Source organism: Rhodamnia argentea, chromosome 4 (genome assembly GCF_020921035.1).
Source record: "Rhodamnia argentea isolate NSW1041297 chromosome 4, ASM2092103v1, whole genome shotgun sequence".
Lineage (NCBI taxonomy): Eukaryota > Viridiplantae > Streptophyta > Magnoliopsida > Myrtales > Myrtaceae > Rhodamnia > Rhodamnia argentea.
Genome location: NC_063153.1, coordinates 12,306,947 through 12,325,863, shown reverse-complemented (window position 1 = coordinate 12,325,863; position 18,917 = coordinate 12,306,947). Strand labels below are relative to the sequence as shown.

At 40.6% G+C, this 18,917-nt stretch overlaps 2 protein-coding genes across 3 annotated transcripts; one reads left to right on the top strand and one right to left on the bottom strand.

The window, feature by feature from the left end:
- The first annotated feature begins 2,745 nt into the window (after positions 1 to 2,745).
- On the top strand, positions 2,746 to 5,863 carry LOC115746681 (putative F-box/LRR-repeat protein At3g18150). Of its 2 annotated transcripts, XM_030682559.2 has the most exons (4): positions 2,746 to 2,983; positions 3,246 to 4,308; positions 5,032 to 5,214; positions 5,288 to 5,863. In XM_030682559.2, the coding sequence occupies exons 2-4, from the start codon at positions 3,256 to 3,258 to the stop codon at positions 5,645 to 5,647; spliced, it is 1,596 nt and encodes a 531-aa protein (XP_030538419.2). In that variant the 5' UTR covers positions 2,746 to 2,983; positions 3,246 to 3,255; the 3' UTR covers positions 5,648 to 5,863. The 2 variants fall into 2 exon arrangements, with proteins under 2 accessions (XP_030538419.2, XP_048133352.1); XM_048277395.1 differs by lacking the exon at positions 5,032 to 5,214.
- Positions 5,864 to 10,694: 4,831 nt separating this feature from the next.
- Positions 10,695 to 18,917, bottom strand: LOC115746680 (F-box/LRR-repeat protein 15). Its single transcript, XM_030682558.2, has 17 exons — positions 18,220 to 18,917; positions 17,005 to 17,251; positions 16,780 to 16,912; positions 15,755 to 15,854; positions 15,470 to 15,667; positions 15,121 to 15,391; positions 14,938 to 15,036; positions 14,732 to 14,820; positions 14,504 to 14,603; positions 14,243 to 14,413; positions 13,940 to 14,092; positions 13,393 to 13,553; positions 13,118 to 13,316; positions 11,718 to 12,181; positions 11,575 to 11,638; positions 11,194 to 11,280; positions 10,695 to 11,091 (listed from the first exon to the last, which is right to left on the bottom strand). Exons 1-17 carry the CDS (start codon positions 18,612 to 18,614, stop codon positions 11,011 to 11,013), a joined length of 3,012 nt encoding a protein of 1,003 aa, XP_030538418.1. The 5' UTR covers positions 18,615 to 18,917; the 3' UTR covers positions 10,695 to 11,010.

Genomic DNA, 18,917 nt, shown 5'->3' with positions numbered 1-18,917 from the left:
TTATTTTGTTGTGCTATTTACGTTTTTTTCGAAAGAGAAAATACGGCATCATAGTGCACAAATTTGACAGCTAGAATTTCGCTGCGATCAATTGCGATCCGACTTTATTTACAACACTTAGTCGTCTGATGTTGTGAAGGAAAACGTCAGAAAACTAACCATGACGGAGCAAAGCGAAGGTCATGGATGCCACGATTGCCCAGGCAAGGTGTGCATGTTCCCGCACGGCTTTGTAGGGACATTGAAGTCCTCGATCAACTTTGGACGCTTTCGCTGACTTTAGAATCAACAAATGTGTCTGTCGATACCTGCAAAGTAAGTGAATCGGCACTTTATCAAAATCAATGAGTGACATGTAGCTCTAGAAAAATTAGTATTGACTGGAAGTAGCAGAAGAAAAAGGATGACAAATGACACGAGAAAATGATTGCTTGTAAAAACATTTAAAAATCTCCCTATAAAAATGCAAGAGAAAAGGAAACTTACATTATTAATCAATTTTGAAAAAAAATATTTTCTTCTTTAGTAAGAATATTTTTATACATCATTACAATCGTTTTTTTCCTTTTTTTTTTTTTTTTTGCTTATATACAATATAGGGGCTAACCCAAACATCCCAACAAATCAGGAGACCAAAATAGGAAGACTCCTATACAAACTGTAATTAAGAAAAAAACTCCCTAATTTGTAGGAAGTACAGCTCACGCCAACTTTCCCCTCAAGTGGGTGCGAAGATGTCTTTGATACCGATCTTGATGAGTGAGTTCTAAAACGCTCTACGAGAAAGCATCCTTATTAAGTTGCTTGAGTCGGCCTTTGAACAACTTAAGCTTCCGAGTAAGTATATACATAGGAGTACCATGCATCCAGGTATCCCACACCTAGGCAACTACTGTCAAAAAGGAGGGATGAGTCATCCAATAATTAAAGAACTTAAATGGTCTTCTACAAAATGTGGGAGCCATCATCTTGATAATCATGGGAGTATGGTCGGACACCCCGGGAACCAAGAAAGACACCTCAGAATAAGAGAAGTCGTTGCACCACTAGTCATTGACAAGGACCCTATCAATTTTCCTTTGCTTCAGAGCAAGACTCCACAAAGTGGACCATGTAAATCTGTGGCCAATATAATGGAGATCCTCCAACCTAGCTTGAATCAGATATTCTCCAAATTCATATGGGTGTGTTGTGCCTCTTAAAATAATTGATTAATTAAAAATATCTCATTTATTGACAGCAATGTAATGTCACGTAGCATTAGAACTGCTTTTCATTGTCATAAATGAAAAGGGAAAGAATCATCAATAAAGTCCTAAACATATTACACTTATGTCAATTCAGTCATAAATTTTTTAATAATTTACTAATTTAGTTCTAAATAGTTTAACAATTTGCCAAATTAGTTTTAAACCATTTAATTGTACCAATTTAATCCTAAAACTTATTGACTATTTGACAATGTAGGAATCCTTTTGATAATTTGCAATTTAGTCCTTTCGGTAAATGTTGATTGAAAACCATTCGCATGGCGGTCTAGTTAGTGCCGGTCATTCTACGTGACGGGTGACATGGCCAGCACCGACGTGGATAATTTTTATAATTTTTATCTTTTTTCTTCGTTTCTTTTCCTTTATTTTCCAATTGGGCCCTCAAGGTCCCTAGCCACAAGCGAAGGTCCGAGCAAGGCGCCGCGGCCCCCGTCGGCCATGGGGAGGGCCTCGGCTCTCTATCATTTTGTCCAACAAGGGCCGCAACGCCCTTGCCCGCATCAAGCGAGGGTTGTTGACGCTCGCTTGTGGCTAGCGAGAGTTGGTCGGCAACCTAGCCAGCCCAGAGTTGGAAAAAGAAAGAAAAAAAAGGACAAAAAGAAGAAAAAAATACAAACAAATTCATGAAAATTACAAAAATTATCCATGTTAATGATTTTCAGGAAAAATTGGCCAAACTAAAATATTTAATATTGAATTAGTACCAATACAATATGTTACTCTTTTGATAATTTTTCCTTAAGTGTATAGTTTATAATTTTTCATCACACTTAATCTATTTCATCTATTTATCATTAAATCGTTCGTAGTTTGGATTTTTCATTTTTTTTTCTTTTTAGTCTGGTTCTATCCCATCCTATACTACTAATTCGGTTTAGCTAATTCATCTTAGGAAGCTACTAATTTGCATCCAATTGTCAGAAACTTTTTTTACGGAAGAAGCCAAGTACACTGATCCATTGCACATGGAAGGTAAACGTTTGCAATAGGATCGATGCACCAGCCTATATTAACAATGAATATCTTTATTATTCCCATAAAGTTTTAGTTTCTCACGACACGCGCCTCTTGAGTTTTCCTTTCGAAAATTCAAAACACCCGACATAACAGAAGCTTCTGGTACATTGTTATTTCGCTATCGTAATTGATGCAAATACAAACAAAGCGAAAAAGAGATACGAGTGATCTCTCATGCTTCTGTGTTAGTTAAGGAAGAGTAAATCGGCTTTACTAGATGATTATTTGAGATAACATATCAATCAATGATAAGCACAATCAAATGAAAGAACTTTTCGTAATTCTTAATTATCTCTAACCTTAAAAAAAAAGGGCCTGGGGGTATATCCTAATTATGTCTTGCAGAGTCCTTTTCGTACTTTAATTAATCAGCTGTGCTTATGGATAATCAAGATAAAATTGTCGAAGTTTTTTTTGACAAAGTGTCTTTTTTTTTTTTTTTTGACGTTCTTGCTGTCTTCTTTGGGCTCCCAAAGGCACTACTGCATCTCGATTACCTCCAATTCCTTCGATCGCGAGCAAGCCATGTCCGCATGATCCACGTTACTCTCCTCCGTGCAGCGACTGAACTGCAGCGACGAACGTAGAGGTCAACTTGATTTCCCAAAGCAATCGGGGTTGAATTTGTACGCCACTCGCCCTCAACATCAAAAACAACGCTTCAATCTTCTGCCGCTACCTCCCTTTGCCTTTGGGTACTTGATTGACTGCCCTTACTACCTGAGATTGGTTTGTTGTCATGTTCCAAACCAACTGTTTGTCGAAATTCCTGAGTAGCTTTATTCTCGGAAACCCAAGTCTGTGTTGTTCTTTGTGGGTACCGGTATTCTCTAACAGGCCTTTGTTTCGATCCTCTTTGAAAGCATTGTCCTGTGAGGGATATCTCTCTGTGCCTTTTTTTTTTTTTTTGGAGGGGTTTTTACGTCCAATGTGTTGAGACTTGAGAGTGTCCTCCAGGAGAGCAACTATGGCGGGCGAGGATATCTCCATGGAAAGTAGCAAGCTGAAACATCGGAAGATGGACAGAGATGACAGATGTGATGGGATTAGTAATCTGCCAGACGCGGTGCTCCTTCATATTTTGTCCTTCCTGCCTATGAGAGACGCGGTAAGGACAGTGATGGTACCGGGATTCCGTTACCTCTGGACTTCTATCCGCGACTTATCTTTCGATCACTGTGCTTACCACGACTGCAACGAGGAGGACCCTGCTTTTAAAGTCGACGATAGATTCGTAAATTTTATCGACCATGTGCTAACTCTGCACGAGAACCCCACTATCGATTGGTTTCGTCTTAGTTTGAACTATGCAGCTGAGGTGTGCGCCGATGATCCTCAATATCAGGATGGTGCAACTAAAGAGACAAGAAAGTCGAACAAAATCGATACATGGATTAATTTTGCTGTGAGGAGAAAGGTTAAGTTCCTCGATTTGAACTTCTTAGCATGTACTAGGAAGTTGCCCAATAATCTTTACATGTTGCCCAGCATTGTTCTTAGTTGTAGCTACTTAGTAGAGCTGACGCTGGCTTCCTGTGTGGTTGAACCAGTGGGACAGGTCCAACTAAGGTCACTTAGAAAATTGTTTATGAAGCAAATTGACTTAACTGACAAAAAGTTGGCTAACATACTATCTGGTAGCCCGTTGTTGAAAGAATTGTCTCTTGAAGATTGTGATGGCCTCTGCGAGCCCAAATTCTGTAGTGGCCCATCTATTGAAGAGCTAAATTTGGAGGAATGCGGCAGTTTGAAAAAGCTTGATCTCACACGATCAGATATAAAACATTTAACCATCGATCACAGTCAGCATCTGGAGCTCATTTGCCCTAATGTGAAGATTTTGGATATTGCTGGGTGTCTAACATATGTCAAGGTGACTAATATGCCATCATTGGTTGATACATCCATCTGCTTCAGTCATTATGTTAGATATTCGCACGAGGAATTTAGTGAGTTCAGACTGCTTCTGGAAAAGCTCAACTGCAGTCCTTATTTTATGCCATGTGATTTGTGCATGCTGGTATGGTTTCTCTCTGTGTTGCACCGACCTAATGTGTCTTGCTTTGAGGTTCTTTTGAATGATTTGCATGCTGATCCTTCAGGGAAGGAGTATACTATTCGTTTGATAGGATACTCTCACATTTCAACTGTCCTAAAATTTATTGAGTAGAAGTTGGGTAAACTGATTTTGAATTGGTCTAATTAGAAATGGACAGTGGGTGTGCCGCTTCTCCGATTTGGCTTATGTGTTCCGTTGCTTTTTTTATGCTTCAGTTCATGAGGTAATATCCTAGATGGAGAGTAAAAGAAAATGTTATTTACTTAGGCTGGGTTCTTTTATTTATGCCCACATATACTATCATAAGGCGGCCTTCCTTGCATCTGCTGGCCTATGAACTTCGAGCAAATGTAAACTATTATCCATAACCCACCCATGTAACCGAAAACTACAGCTTGTTAGGTGCCTGTCTTCCTTGTGTCTCCATTTGCCTCGTGGCATTTTGTGGACAATATTGTTTTAATTTTTAATGTGACATCTATTACCATTTTAAATGCGCATGGCCATGCTCTTTTGATTTGTCTTTTTGATATTAATAATCTGATTGACAAGACTCTGAATTCAATGGTATCATACTAATACATTTCAGTCAGTCCATGCATGCACATGCTCTCGAGCATCCACAATGTATGTTCTGTATTAATTTTCATTTAAAGTCAGTCCAACTAATTATTTTTAAATTAGGTATTAACTATGTGGGAGCTGATAAATCACCCATGCCCATCTTTCACATGGAAGCATGTGACGCTCCACCTGCAACTAAGAAAGTGGTACCTCCCCGGCATTTGTAACTTGTTAAGGAACTCTCATTTGCTGGAGACACTCGCTATTTATGTTTATACTGGAAGAATTGACAATGAATCTGAGGTATGAATGCTTGAACTGTAAAATTTTCTTGGAATATTCAAATATGTTTTGAAAAGTTACTTCAAATTTTTAGGTTGCCGAACAAGGGTGGAAGCCTGCATTTGAGTTCAATGGCTTTAGTTACTGGAGTTCAGTGGACGGCGCATTTCCCTGCCTCGAGCACCAGCTTAAGCATGTTAAGATATATGGTAGTGTAATAGAGCCTGATGTCATTGAGCTCATTGAATTTCTACTTAAGAACGCACAGATCCTGGAGAAAATGGAGATTTCTACCAAGAAGACTCTGCAGCGAACACGTAGCACGTACATGTTTTCCAGTGACGTTGGCCCTCCATCAAAGGACTATTGTACATCAGATGCGCTGCTAGAGTTTTCACAGAAGTTGTTAAGTTTCCCAAGGGCCTTAACACGTGCGGTAATACACCTGGGTTAGATACTGATATTTGAATTGTGTTCTCCCATATCTTTTGGACACCCTTGATGTTTCTAGGTCAGGCATGTCTCATATCTGGTAGACTTTACAAAAGTAGTTGGCCTTTATGGTGAATTCGCCCCTTTCCCTCGTGTCTACGAATTCGCAACATCCACGACTCTGTACAGGCAACTTTATGAATATTTTTTTTTACAGTGGACGTGCCTTATGTTTTTTAAGTATGTTTCTGTTAACAGCCTTTCTTTTCGAATTCCCAGCTCTTGCAAATAGTTTGGCTAGGTTTTTGCAGTATGGATTTAATTGGACCAATCTCTTGATACCAGTTACAAACTTTTGATCAGTAGTCTTCCCTCTTGTGGCTGCTGTTTCTCCCTTGGTTTTTCGTTTTAGAGGCTGCCGACTTCGATGCTTCACTTTTCTGCTTTAGCTACCATTTCTTCGTGTTGAAAGGAAGTCAATGCAGGTCAACACTCTTGATTGCTGCCCTCGAATGATTAGTATTCAACATCACTATCTGTACAATCTGAAGATACTGTATAGAGTAAGTATAAAGTATTTAGTTGTGCAGTCCTCAAGATCACATCTCGTCTTAATGTTCTACTCTAAAACTGTCGTTCTATGTGTTCCTCTTCCAACAGTACTTTTCCTAGTGTAACATGAGCGTCGATCGGTACACGCGCTTCCAGCGGCGCAATTCCGCTGATAGTAAGTGGTGCTCTACTCTTAGATTTCACACTCCCGCGTTGTTTTCTGGAAGACTATAGTAAACAATGTCAGAATTCTCAGGGGAAAATCAGGAAGAACATACGGTACGCATATAGTCTGTAATTTGTTGGCTGATACTTTGTATTCCTCACTTGCGTTGAACTTATATTTCTAAAGTTGTATTGAGACCCCGTAGCTTGTTCCTTGACTTCGGTTTAAGTATATTTCTTTTGCAGTGCAACACCTTTCGTAAGAAAATCTAATCACCATCGCAAAGGTCTTGTTCATCATCATCATCGATTGAGAAAAAAAAAAAGTTACATTGACAAACGGATATTTTCTAGCACATATGAAGATTACTCGAAGCTACATCCCCGCGTGCGTGTGTTTATGTGATTCAACAATGTTATGATTATTTGGGCTGAAGCATTTCGTCCAAGAGCTCCATAAAAAGGTAGCAAAGGCTGAAGAGAGGACAAGCTTTCCACTCTCCAATTCCATAGCCTTCTTCTTGCTCATTAGAGAACCTTTCTTTATCGTTTGTATTCTTGCTCCATAGCACTTGTAATCTTTCTATTAAAAACTTGTAAGCCTTGTAGCACCTTCGGATCACATTATCTTGTAAGTTTCCTTATTACATTAAAGATTATCAATTAAATCATATATGCACACACATTTATCAAATTAATTATAATTGTTAATAATTGATTGGAAACAGACAAATATAAGAGCACAGCAATCAGAATTCAGTTCATGGATTTGGTGGGGTCTAAAAAACTGAGACCAAAGTCAAACCAAAATGGGATTTGGTTTCTGAACCAAATAGAAAATTTCAAACTTGACTGGGCCATCTCGGTTTGGTTCAATATTCAAACTGAGCTTGTTCCGCTCAATCTATAACACCATAGTACGAGTTACTTTTGTCTCTTCTGCACACACCCCATACTTTCCTTGAGATTATGTACGCTAATTCCAGCACTATATGGGACCGCACAAATCCGCCATGGCCCATCTTTAACCTACATTTCCGCGACACTTGAAGCGCTCCTGAGCAGAGGGATACCTTCCTGATATTTTCAGCTCGTAATTGTCTCGGGACCCTCTTTATCCTTGATCTCTATGAATTGATTTGTTCATTTCATTCAATCTGCGACAAGTACTGGAGATGAAAGAACAACTTGCATTCAAATTTTGGCTTGCTGAAACAAGGTAGTTGCAAGCACGTGACTTCGACGTGAAAACATGTGCCTCAAGCAATAGCTCTTTCCTTTTTTGAGGGGTTGCAAGACTGGTGTTCTTTATTTCTAAGAAAAAACCAGAGGGTTACTCTGACAGCATCTAGGGATAGAAGTAAGCGAACTACCCTTTTTCTCTACCCAACTCCAAGGTAGGCTCCGTCAAGCCCCATAACTTCGAGAGAAGGTTTGCCGCCTCCCAAAGGAGGTCACAAAGACCAGACCGATATCTAATTCAAATCCAATATAGCACCTATGAGTGGTCGGGAAGGTTATAGGATGGCTTCCTTCTCAACTAATTGATGTAAACAAATGGGACATGCTTCCAGGACGGTCTGATAGTACTGTCGATTAATTCCGACAGTAGATACATACGGCATCACTGCGTGTTTTGCATAAAGCACTCGTTAATTGAAAAATCGTGGGTTCAAAAATGATGACGGTACTATTTGACTGTCGGGGTAGCAGCTCCCCTAAACAAATAGCACATCCTTCCCCTAAAATAGGTTGAAATGTACGCATGCATGATCTAAGCAAAGAAGGCGCTCTATTAAGCAATACGGGATGCAGGTTAACCGGGCTTCATTTTTTGCCTGAATTTGTCTTTTGGTCTCGTGAAAAAATTAACAAATCTCACTTATTGTACAAATTTAGGCCAAATTAGTTATTTTTTTTTTTACCAAAAAAAGGACGAACCACCCAAAGTCACCGTTAGAGATCGAATGCGACGATTCCATGTCAGCAATGAATCTATGTCAGTTTGTTCATCGCCCCGACCTCCCCATGCAACGCCTCATCCGGATCTGGTTCAACTCCACCCACGACAACAGCCCGGCCAACTCCATGGCTGTCCAGTTAAGCTCCATGGCCGTCCCCACCTCACCGTGTTCGATCATGGTTTTCCTTGTCCATGGCTGGCCCGAACCTCATCGTTCCATGGCTTTCCGGATCTCATGCGAGCTCTGTGGCTGTCAAGTCGAGCTCCTCCCAAGTTGCAGTCGACCTTTGCCGCCCGCTCGTCGATCAGGGGTTCCTCGTTCCTTTGATAATGTCCTCCCAAGCTCCATGGCGAAGACTGGAGCCGTCAGCTGTGCAGGTTCAGCTCGAGGAATCCCAACCCGATGATTTTCGGCTTGCCAGATGCGATCAACAGGCTCCACAACTTAATCTTGATGCTCCAGGTTGTTCCGAACTCGAAATTGAGGGAAAAGAAAGATAATCATGAGGATCTATAAGCGTTGAACCAAGCTCTCATATAAAGAAACCTACTAGCAATACAATAAGCTTCAACAAACTCGCGAAAAATTGATGAATGTAACTTGCTTTTCTCTTTCACTTTTATAGTGAGATTTTTAAATGTTTTTGCAAGAAATCAAGTTCTCTTGTATCACTTGTCTTTATTATTTTTTTTTTTTGTAAGCTTTCTTTCTTTTGTTACTTCAGTCAACACTAGCTTCTCTTGCAGCTATATGTCACTCATTGACTTAGTGTCAATTGACTTACTTTGCTCGTATTAAAGGACACATGTAAGGATTCCAGTGTCACCCACGGTGCCCGACCAAAGTCGATCGAGGACTTCTCGATCCTTTCGACGAAGCACGGCTTCGTCGGAATATCCAAATCCTCCATCGATTTCGGTCGGACGTCGTCGTTGACCCTAGTAATTACTAGGTATATCGTTTAATAACTCCAAAATAAGCGAATCAACGCCATTGGTTGGTAAGTCAATCAGTGGTGTATAACTGCAAAAGAAACTTGTATTGAGTGAAGGAACGGAAGAAAACTGACCCAGAAAAAGAAAAGGATTGACAAGTAAAAGAACATGGTTCCTTGCCAAAAGAAATTAAAATCTCACTAAAAAAGAGGAAGAGAATAGCAAACTTAGGTTGACCAACTCTTTGCGAAGCTTCTTCAAGCTCATCATTGCTATTTACGTTCCTTTCTTATGCGGGCTCGGCTCAACGGTTCTAGAATTATTAGGAGAGGTTAAGACTTAAGACAAGCCAATAGCTTAGGTGATGTGGTGCGGTGTCGTAAATTAGGAGAGACCAAGACAAATCAATAGCTTAGGCTAATGTCTATACTATGAATTGGACATATGTCCCAACACAAAAATCTCAGAAACAGTAAAGTATTCAAAGCTTTAGGCCAGGGATAACGTGCTCCACCGTGACTTTACCTCCGGCCACCGGACCGCAGGCCACAAGGCCACGCATAGACATACGAGGAACCCGGATATGTTAAACTAGCGCAGTAAAAGTTAAAGAACGTCACCGGAAAAATCAGTGACTCCAAGCCACACCTTCATTGGCAAAGCCCGTTGAATCCCGCGGAATACATGAACAACACAGAGCAGAAACACAACATAAGATTTGGGTTAATCTCGGGCATGCATCCAAATCTCAGGAAACGGGACTGAAATGAGCGAATCGAAGTTGCCGATCACTGATTTGAACATGCTAAGAACATTTACGTAATCAGATTCAAGAGGATGCTCTTCGAGTAAGTAGGCAGTTTCGGTTAAGCATTTACACAAACGAGTGGGCGTTCAGTTCACTCTTACTTTTTCTTTTTCTTTTCTTTTTTCGGTATTTGATTGAAGGGAAAAAAGAAATTAAAAAGCAATTGCGCCGCATATAAACACGTGCGTAAATCTATTGATTTCTTGGATTGATCGAGCAACCAATCTTTCATCTCGTCATTGCAAAAACCTCGGCCCTCTTTCGACGGAACAAAGGAAAGGAAAAGATAAAAGAGAGAGAGTAAAGAGAGTTCCTTTCAGCCTTTGACAGATTTATAAACTGCCGCTAAAAAGTTTGCGAACTTTGAGAAAATGTGGAATATTGGTCCCGTTTGAATCTTCTGGGCGACAGAGCTCAATCTGCCATGCCATGCTTTGAAACAATCATCCAGTTCATCGGTAGAAGAAATACCACACGGAATTTTGTCTTTTAAGGAAACAGATGTTGCCTGATGAACATCCAATTTCCTCTTCCTAGACGGTAAATTCATGTCTCGTCCTGAATCTCTCGTCTTACTCGAACCCATGTCTTTACACCAGTGTTCATATCATTTTCAAATGCACACACCGCGATCATGGGGCATGGTCATCTGACAACCGCAACGAATTAACTCCCGTTTAACCAAACAAATGCAGAAGATAATAACCAAAAGGGGAGAGAGATTTTACGCATAACAGATAACCCAAGCCACATTAATCATCAGGTCGATAACACAACCAAAAAAAAAGAGAAAAAAAGAAAAGAAAAGAGAAAACTCAGATTGATGACCATAAAAACTTTACTTACAAGATCCGCAACACACAAATACCATTAGAAACCTGTGCAGTGCGTATGGCGTGTTAACGGGACGGAAATACAAATGTCGTCGCTCTGAGAAAACAACTCACACATCTGCCGGGTCTCATGGAGGTGACAGGCTGCTAAAGATGCGCTTCAAACTCGGGCACGCCACGCGCAGTCTCCCCATGCTCACCGAGGAAATCTGCATCTCGGTATAAACAAGGTAAGCTTGATGAGTGAAGTTATCTGTATGAAACAAACATATTTAACGTATATCTTTATCAAAAAAGAAAAAGATGCTCGCCTGCGGGCAATAGCGAACATCAAGGGTCTCCAGTGCCGTGCATCGTGACACGGCAGCTTCGAGCGCTTCTTCGGTAAGGTTGCATGACTAATCAAATCCCAAAGAACGCCAAGAAATCAACAAACCAATCGGAACAGAAGAATTGGAAAGTATATATCAACTTATCCAAACATGAACAAATAGCAATTATCTTTATCCAACCTTTTGGAGAAAATGTAAACCAAGATCCTATTTCCAAAGGAAGAATTTTTAGGAAAGATATTCCCACCGCAACAGGCCAATGAAAATAAGAACTGAACAGTTCTCCTTTTTTCTTAACTTAAAAAATGAGGCAACATGGCTACTTGAAGAAACATGATCAAGGAAGACGATATGCAATACCTGAAGAAATAGACTTGTCAATTTTGGACACTCAAGCCTCAATGTTTCCAAACTGCAGCAATTACTGAACAAACAAAACAGCATTAGCAAGTCAAAAATTGGTGTGCAATAGGCAAATAACAATACGGAAAGAAACTCGGTACCTTAAGGTTAGAAGGCACAAGTTCGAACAAGCAACGTCGACTTCCTTCAGATTGTTGGATAAAGATAAGTTCAGCGATGACAAGTTATAACAGCGAGCCAGCAGTGGAATAAAAACCTTCCTGATATTTTGACAGCCTACGCAATTAAGATTTTGCAGCAAACGGTTGGGCAGCTCAGCCGGCTCCAGCAAATTATTGCTCTCTGACACATCATTCACACAACTGGCACTAGGTGACCGAGAGAGATCCCCAGGGCAACCCCAATTCAAATCATGCATATTGACGCAACCGTTTAAGCTAACATGAGTCAGATGTGTACAGCAAGAAAGAAGCTCCTCTATGGCAGACTGAGAGAAAGGCCCATAAGACAAGTCCAATTCTCGGAGAGATGGCAAAGCTCTTTGCTTGTAGAGAGGCTCCAATGAAGAATCAGTAAGGTACTTGCATGCTTGCAATTTCAACACCTTGATTGGGAGAAGAAGGGAAAGGACAAGTCAGAATAAGCACTGGGAACTTAAAAGTTAGAGTGGCGACAGTCCCACAAAATAAACCATGTTGAGGACCATTCAATGGTAGTGAGAGATGTTCGGAAATACCCAAGCAAGAAGTTCAAATTCAACCCCCTCATCACCTCAGTTACTTGCTTATTGTGATCAAATAGAGGCAAGTCAAAACCCCAAAATTACACAAGGACAACGACGATGACAACAATAGACCCACAAGGTTTACCCTTCATTTCAGTTACATTAGAGTGTAACCTACATAATCCAATTCAACCCAGTATTCATTTCCTTCAATCCTATTTTTCACAAAGCTTTAGTTTTTCCCCAGCATATCTAATCTCAATCATTCAGAAGAGGATCAATACAAAACAACCCCCACCCCCGCCGGGCACAGGGGGGGGTGGGTGGGGGTGGGGGGGTGTGTAAAAGCTAAACCTCTGACCCAATTTGACACGAGTAATTCGAATCCGAGGTGAATAATCCCAAGGGAACAAAAATTTGAAGATAACCTCAGTATTCTTATTGATATACTTCGAATCAAAGGTGAATAATTCCAAGTGAACACAAATTCGAAAATAACTTCAGCATTCTTATTGACATACATACGCTATCTAAGTGGCACTAATAATCGAAACATTCCTCGTAAAAAGTCAATGCCACGTGTGATTGGTCAAAGAAAACTTCACTTCCAATGACGTCATATAAGCAATTGATAATGTTACAAGCACTGGACCTTACAACCCCAAACAGTAAATAGCATCAGATTAGAATTCCGAAATGACCTGCCAAATGATTCTTCAAATAAGGAGAACGCTGAATCCACCAAAAAGTCAATCAAACTATTACCAAGAAAATCGTGTTGCACGTCTGCAAGCATATACAATTACAGTGACATACCTTTAAATGCAAACAGGAGTCAAATACTGGAACCAAGTTTGTCAAAAAGGTGTATGATAAGTCGAGCATGGTTAAGTGTGGAAGCCGAGAAAGAGAAAAAAGTCCATCAGAACCAACAGACGGGCAAGACATCAAAATCAATGACTCAATCAGAGGACAAGATGTGGCTGTAGCAGACAAGCAGTCATCCCTGAGTCGGCTGCATAAGTCAAAAAATAAATTGTCAGCTTAATACGAGAAGACTGGACCTCAGGAGAACAGAACGAAAGCATAACCTGCAAAAGGAAGCATCTAGAGATGTTAGAAGCGGACAGTTGATGGAAGCTTCGGCCAATACCCCACAACCTTTCAACTCCAGTAACACCATTTTTGGCGCTTCAATTGTGAGTTCGCTCAATTTAGGACATATCCCAAGATTGAGCGACCCGAGTCCAACCTGAGGTGGGAAAATATTCAAGAAAAACCAAGTAAGCAAGCTTTGCTGCGGACACGTTAATGTGAAATAGACGCTAAGCTGTTCATATGATCAAATTGCAGGTAAATTTCCCAATGTCCTAACTACCACCAGCAGCAATAGCATGTCCACTGGTTCAATGGAGATAAGTTGGATTCAAGCACAAAATAGAAAATTCCAGGAATACAGCAACGTATTTGATAACTCTCCTGGAATAAAGTGTGAGGAATATACATTGGTATGTCAGAATAAAGAAAGGTTCTCAATTTTTAAAAGGTTTTAAAAGTGTAGAACAATTAACTCAAAAAAGACATAAAAAAACACCATGGTGATTCATTGAACCAAGAAACAGACAACTTGTCACTTACTGGGCAAAAATGGGCCTTTTCTAAGTGATCACACCCATCTAAACAAACTTGTTGAAGATTGGGACAGGTGAGGTCAAGAGTTGTAATCCCCCTGCACTCAGAAAGGGACAGACTGACTAAAGAAGTACTGCAGAATTGCACGGTCATCAAGCTCTGCATAGAAAGTAAATTCTTCACATCAGTAAGAGCATGACACCCCCTCTATGCCACTAATGAAGTTTAAATTTACTCAGCAATATCATTAAAGGAGATGATCATAGTAGAAACTAGTAACCCCAAATGGAAGCTTCTTAAAACACAGACCTCACAATTATCAAGGACTAAGGACTTCAGAAGAGGGCATCCACCACCATCATTGAAAACTTCACAAACAGAATCTGTCAGCGACTCACAGGCTGTTAGGTCCACTTCTTGCAGAGACTGGCACTGTAATGCTAATGTGGTCAGACTCTCTTGTTTTTGCAAAGCTAATTTCTGCATGCACGTAAGAAGTATAAGAATTGTTCTGTTGCACAATCACTAAAGATCAGATACTATGTATCCTTCTTTTATAGCCAAACATACTTGAAGAGAATTTGACGTGATATCAATACGATGGAGTGCACCGCAATTAGACACCATTATGGATGATAACATGAGAGTTCGTAATTTCAAATCGGCAAACCTGCAAAATGAAATCCCAAGAGTGTTGATGTCACACACAGAATCACACTCACGCACACAGAGAATCTGAAATAAGAAGAATGCTGTTGGATGTCACCAATGGCGTATGAGACAGAGCAAAGACCATACTTGCGACAGTGCACCAATCTTATATTCTGTAAGCGCGGAAGATCCAAAGATACAGATGTCAAGAGGCTGCAATTGTCCAGCTCCAAAACCTGCAGAAAATCTCAACTTGAGCTTGTTCAGACTATTGGCCCAAAAAAGAGAGCTTGTTCAGAGTAATACTGTAAGATCTCACAGAAATCCAACTTGATGAGATAATCATGTCAAACCTCTAACATATAGCTATGTGAAATAGCAGCCATTGAAGCTGAAGTTATGCCCTCGCAATTGTCAAGCTTTAGAACTGTCAACATCGGCAGCCTGACAGACTGCAAAAAAAAAAAAAAAAAAGCATGTAAGAAAAAAGCTTTTGTCACTTTTACAAGAAAAATATTTACTTACAGATAATTTACCTCGAGTGAAATGTTTGGGCAGTATGATGCATTGAGCACATGAAGATTAGCGCAAGTAAAAGCTATCTCACGTAATGTCTCATCACTAACACATGAACAGTTTGACATGTCCAAAGATTCCAACAGTGGGCATGATATTGCAGCCGATCGAATTGCAGCATCTGAAAGCTTATGACAAGAGCCTATATCAAGGTCACGCAAAAGGGGACAGCTGAGCAGAGCCTGGGCCATATTACTGCGCTTCAAAGATAAGGTCTCAAGTTGAGGACACCTGCAATAACAACGTCTCAGCTGCACTTCAACCAAGTGACAGATTCCAATAGCATGGCCAACTTATAAATCACTTCACCTGACAGATATTCGCATGACACGACATTTTATCAATTGAAGATGACGCAACCTGTCATGGTTTATAGGTATCTCTTGGATGCCATTACCGAGGGTAGCATCAGTCACGTTCAGACTCTTCAACAAATTACAGTCTGATAAGGCATAAAAAAATGTATCCCCTAGTTGTCCTTTCCCCAAGGTTAAAGCCTCCAGATTTCTAATTGTCATCAAAAGAACAGTAGCAATTAGGCAACAGCAGTAAGGGAAGCAGATTAAAAATTCAACAAATATAAAAATTAACCACCTCAGCGATGAAACAGCCTTCATAACAAGCAAATGAATTGGAGAAGGACCAGTTATATTGACTTCAGCAGCATTTGGATACCGCCGGCACATGTCCTCAACTACAATAATATGATGAACAATTAATTTAGCAGAAAGAATAAATATAATATTCCTATTTAAAAAGAAGAATCTCAAGCACATCCATCCCAGTCAACTCAACTCCCGGCCTAAGAACTAAGAAAATGGAGATAGGGAGATCCGAGTTTAAATAAATTCTGAAAGGCACATCACAAAATTTGGGATGATTGAATGGAAACTGATACACTGAGCAAGCTTCCCTTTCCATATTGAGGAAAAACATGAGGCAGTAACATCAATTCTAGATACCTTTGAACCAAGAAGTAATCCACCCTTGTCTAGCTTTTACAGTCGAACATTTAAAAACAATGTTCACAAGAAAATTCAATGAGCAGGAAGGGCCATCTAAGAGAGAGCACTCCATGTGTAAATTAACTCAATTCAAATGACAATCTACAGACCACACATTTTACTATCTATGACCAGTACCTTGGTTAATCATTGCATATGATCTGAACATAAACAATCAAACCATTTCCAGGCAGGCCATTACTTTTTTTTTTTTTTTTTGTGTTGGCAGGCCATAACTTTATGTGTGCAATCTAGTTGTTTCTTGTTTGATGTGAAAAGGGAAGAGCCCTATTGTCTCACCACTATTCCCGTGCAATTTTCCAAAATTATTGGCCAATTAGCAAGTGGTCCCCATATTAATCCAACTTTCCCTGCAACACCTTTATATGCTCAAGCCTTTATCCAAAAGAAAATTCAAAATCAAAGCAAATGCAGATGAGAATTCTCTTTCTGTATCTCCTCCTCTGAAGAATAAGTAGCTGGAAATTAAATTGATAAAACAACAGGCATATATGCTCAAACGAATTTCCTCTATCAAGAGAATCAACTTCAAGCCCCGACCACCAGCTAAACTAAGAATAAGCCAAAAAATCGTCTTCGTATTTTGAAACTCACATTGCTCAATCGATATGTTGCGGTTCTCAAAATTTAAGCACTTCCAAAAGTCTTCATGCGCACTAGCTACTCGCCACTGTCTACAGACTCGGGCAGCCCGACAAAGAGCCATGTGATTCAAGAAAGAGAACACCTGGCACCAAAGTTTATAGCAAGGAACCATACTGTCAAATGAACCCGAAGCAAAGAAATTAGAAGCTTAAAGAAATATGAGATTTCTACTACCATGTGTAATAGGTCGTCAGTGAGATCCATCCTCACTTCTATATCTTCTGTTTTTGCTTCACCATCCACATCACTGACGTTATCTATCCCATCCCTAGATACTATATGATAAGCATAATCAATGTTATCCAACATGGATGTTACATAAAGCGGTTCGCCTTTTAAAGCTGAAGCTGAAAAGTCCCGATACAAATTGAAATGCCCCTCTGGATAAATGCCCAAACTGCTTGTTGCAGAATTGCTCTCCCTGCAAACACCAGAAAACAAGAGACAATCACAACAAGGCAAGGCGGGCTTGAAAGTATCTTGTCACACATTCTGCATATGCAGCACAGCTATCACATACTACAATTGACAACCATAGGCATCGATATTGGGATGGCAATCAAACCTCTTAGTAGGCAATTGTCATCACAACCACATAATTTCACGTGTTAAGAACAAGGCATAAGTCAAAGTATATTTAATGCTGGTCAAAGTCCAACCCACAAGATGAAGCAGACTTAACAAGGAGAAGGCCTCTAACGAAAGCTCTGCATAGGAGAGCTGGAGGATACGTATATGATCAGAGTTTTTCCATTTCACCAGCTATTTGTTCTCCAGCCCCCATTGAAAATATCGGCTTTTTTGCAACATTTTCATAATTTGGGAACAGGCATATGGATTCATAGAATGATTCTTGAAAGCTACTCGAAACCGTTTCGCATAAGCCCACAATTGAAAATCCGCAAAAAAGGGAGTTTGATGCCAAGCAAGAAAGAAAACTGCATGCAAAAGTGGCACCGAGCCAATAATGCTTCTTGTGAAACCAGCATTGATGCTGCTGCGCTCATCTTCTTCCAAGAGTCATATATAGGCAAGGCACATCAACAATTCGCAAGTCCTCAATCGGATTATGTGCCATTCTCTCGAAAGTGAAAACAAGTTGGGACTCATGCTCCTGGGTTTCACAAACATTTCTAATTGTGGCAAATAAAGCCACTATCATACAGAAGCACACATGAAAATCACTATTTGCATGTCAATCGTTAAATGTTCCCCAACAATCATCAAGAACTCGTGAAGTAGACTAGTAGTACAAACAACCGTGCAAAAATGAACAAAAGCTCTCCCTTGATCTAATCACTTAATCCGCAACATGGAGCAAACTAAACCTAAATGGCTAAAACCAAACAGAAACTCACATCATTCCGAACATTAAAGCGATCACCTCACCTAGCATCAGTATGAACTTTCGCACGCTTATGGTGCCAATCGTGATCCCGCTCCTGCGCTGCTGCTGCTGCTGCCGCACCACATACAGAACCAGAGCTCTCGCCAGCTGCGCGCCCCGAGCTCCGACCAAGTCCTCGGCTTTCTCGACTTCGGCCCCTGCCCAACACATCCGAATCGTCGCCGGCGTTCATCGCCATCTCCATCTCCTGGAGCAACGTCATATGCTCCTCGTTATCATCCGGAAACCCTAGCTTCACCGCCAAGTCGGCGTAGTCGTCCCCATTCTCGGAATCGGCCTCGTCCTCCGAATTCCAGCCCCTCGCGGCCGAAGATTTAGCTTCCCCTCCCATGTCCTCACCGATGCACAACCATAAGCAGCAGCACCAAGTCCTCATGCAAAATTGGGGGAAAGGGCGGAGAGCTTCGCCAAACCCTAGGTCCCAAGCGCGCGCATTTTCGCACCTGGAGCTCGAGCAGCGATGTGAGATCAACGAGAATCAAAAAATGGCGATGCCCAGAAGAGAAGACGAGCAGATCGTGCGATGCGAGAGAAATTGGGAGGGAAATTTCTGAAAACGGATCTGAAAAATCAAATCTTGGACAACTACAGAGCACACAGAGAGGTGGGGGAGAGGGGAGGAGGAGGGGAAAGAGAGACAGAGACAGGGTGAATTGATTAAAGTTGTGATTTTTAAGGA

Bases quoted from the DNA above. Each gene is read 5' to 3' on its own strand.
- LOC115746680 (XM_030682558.2), bottom strand. From the start codon at position 18,614: ATGAGGACTTGGTGCTGCTGCTTATGGTTGTGCATCGGTGAGGACATG. The intron at 13,317-13,392 runs GTTATGCTTTCG...TGACTTATGCAG, and splicing joins CTAGATGCTTCCTTTTGCAG to CCGACTCAGGGATGACTGCT. The intron at 11,092-11,193 runs GCGAGCATCTTT...ACCGAGATGCAG, and splicing joins ATGTTCGCTATTGCCCGCAG to ATTTCCTCGGTGAGCATGGG.
- LOC115746681 (XM_030682559.2), top strand. From the start codon at position 3,256: ATGGCGGGCGAGGATATCTCCATGGAAAGTAGCAAGCTGAAACATCGG. The intron at 4,309-5,031 runs GTATGGTTTCTC...TTTTTAAATTAG, and splicing joins CATGTGATTTGTGCATGCTG to GTATTAACTATGTGGGAGCT. The intron at 5,215-5,287 runs GTATGAATGCTT...TCAAATTTTTAG, and splicing joins GAATTGACAATGAATCTGAG to GTTGCCGAACAAGGGTGGAA.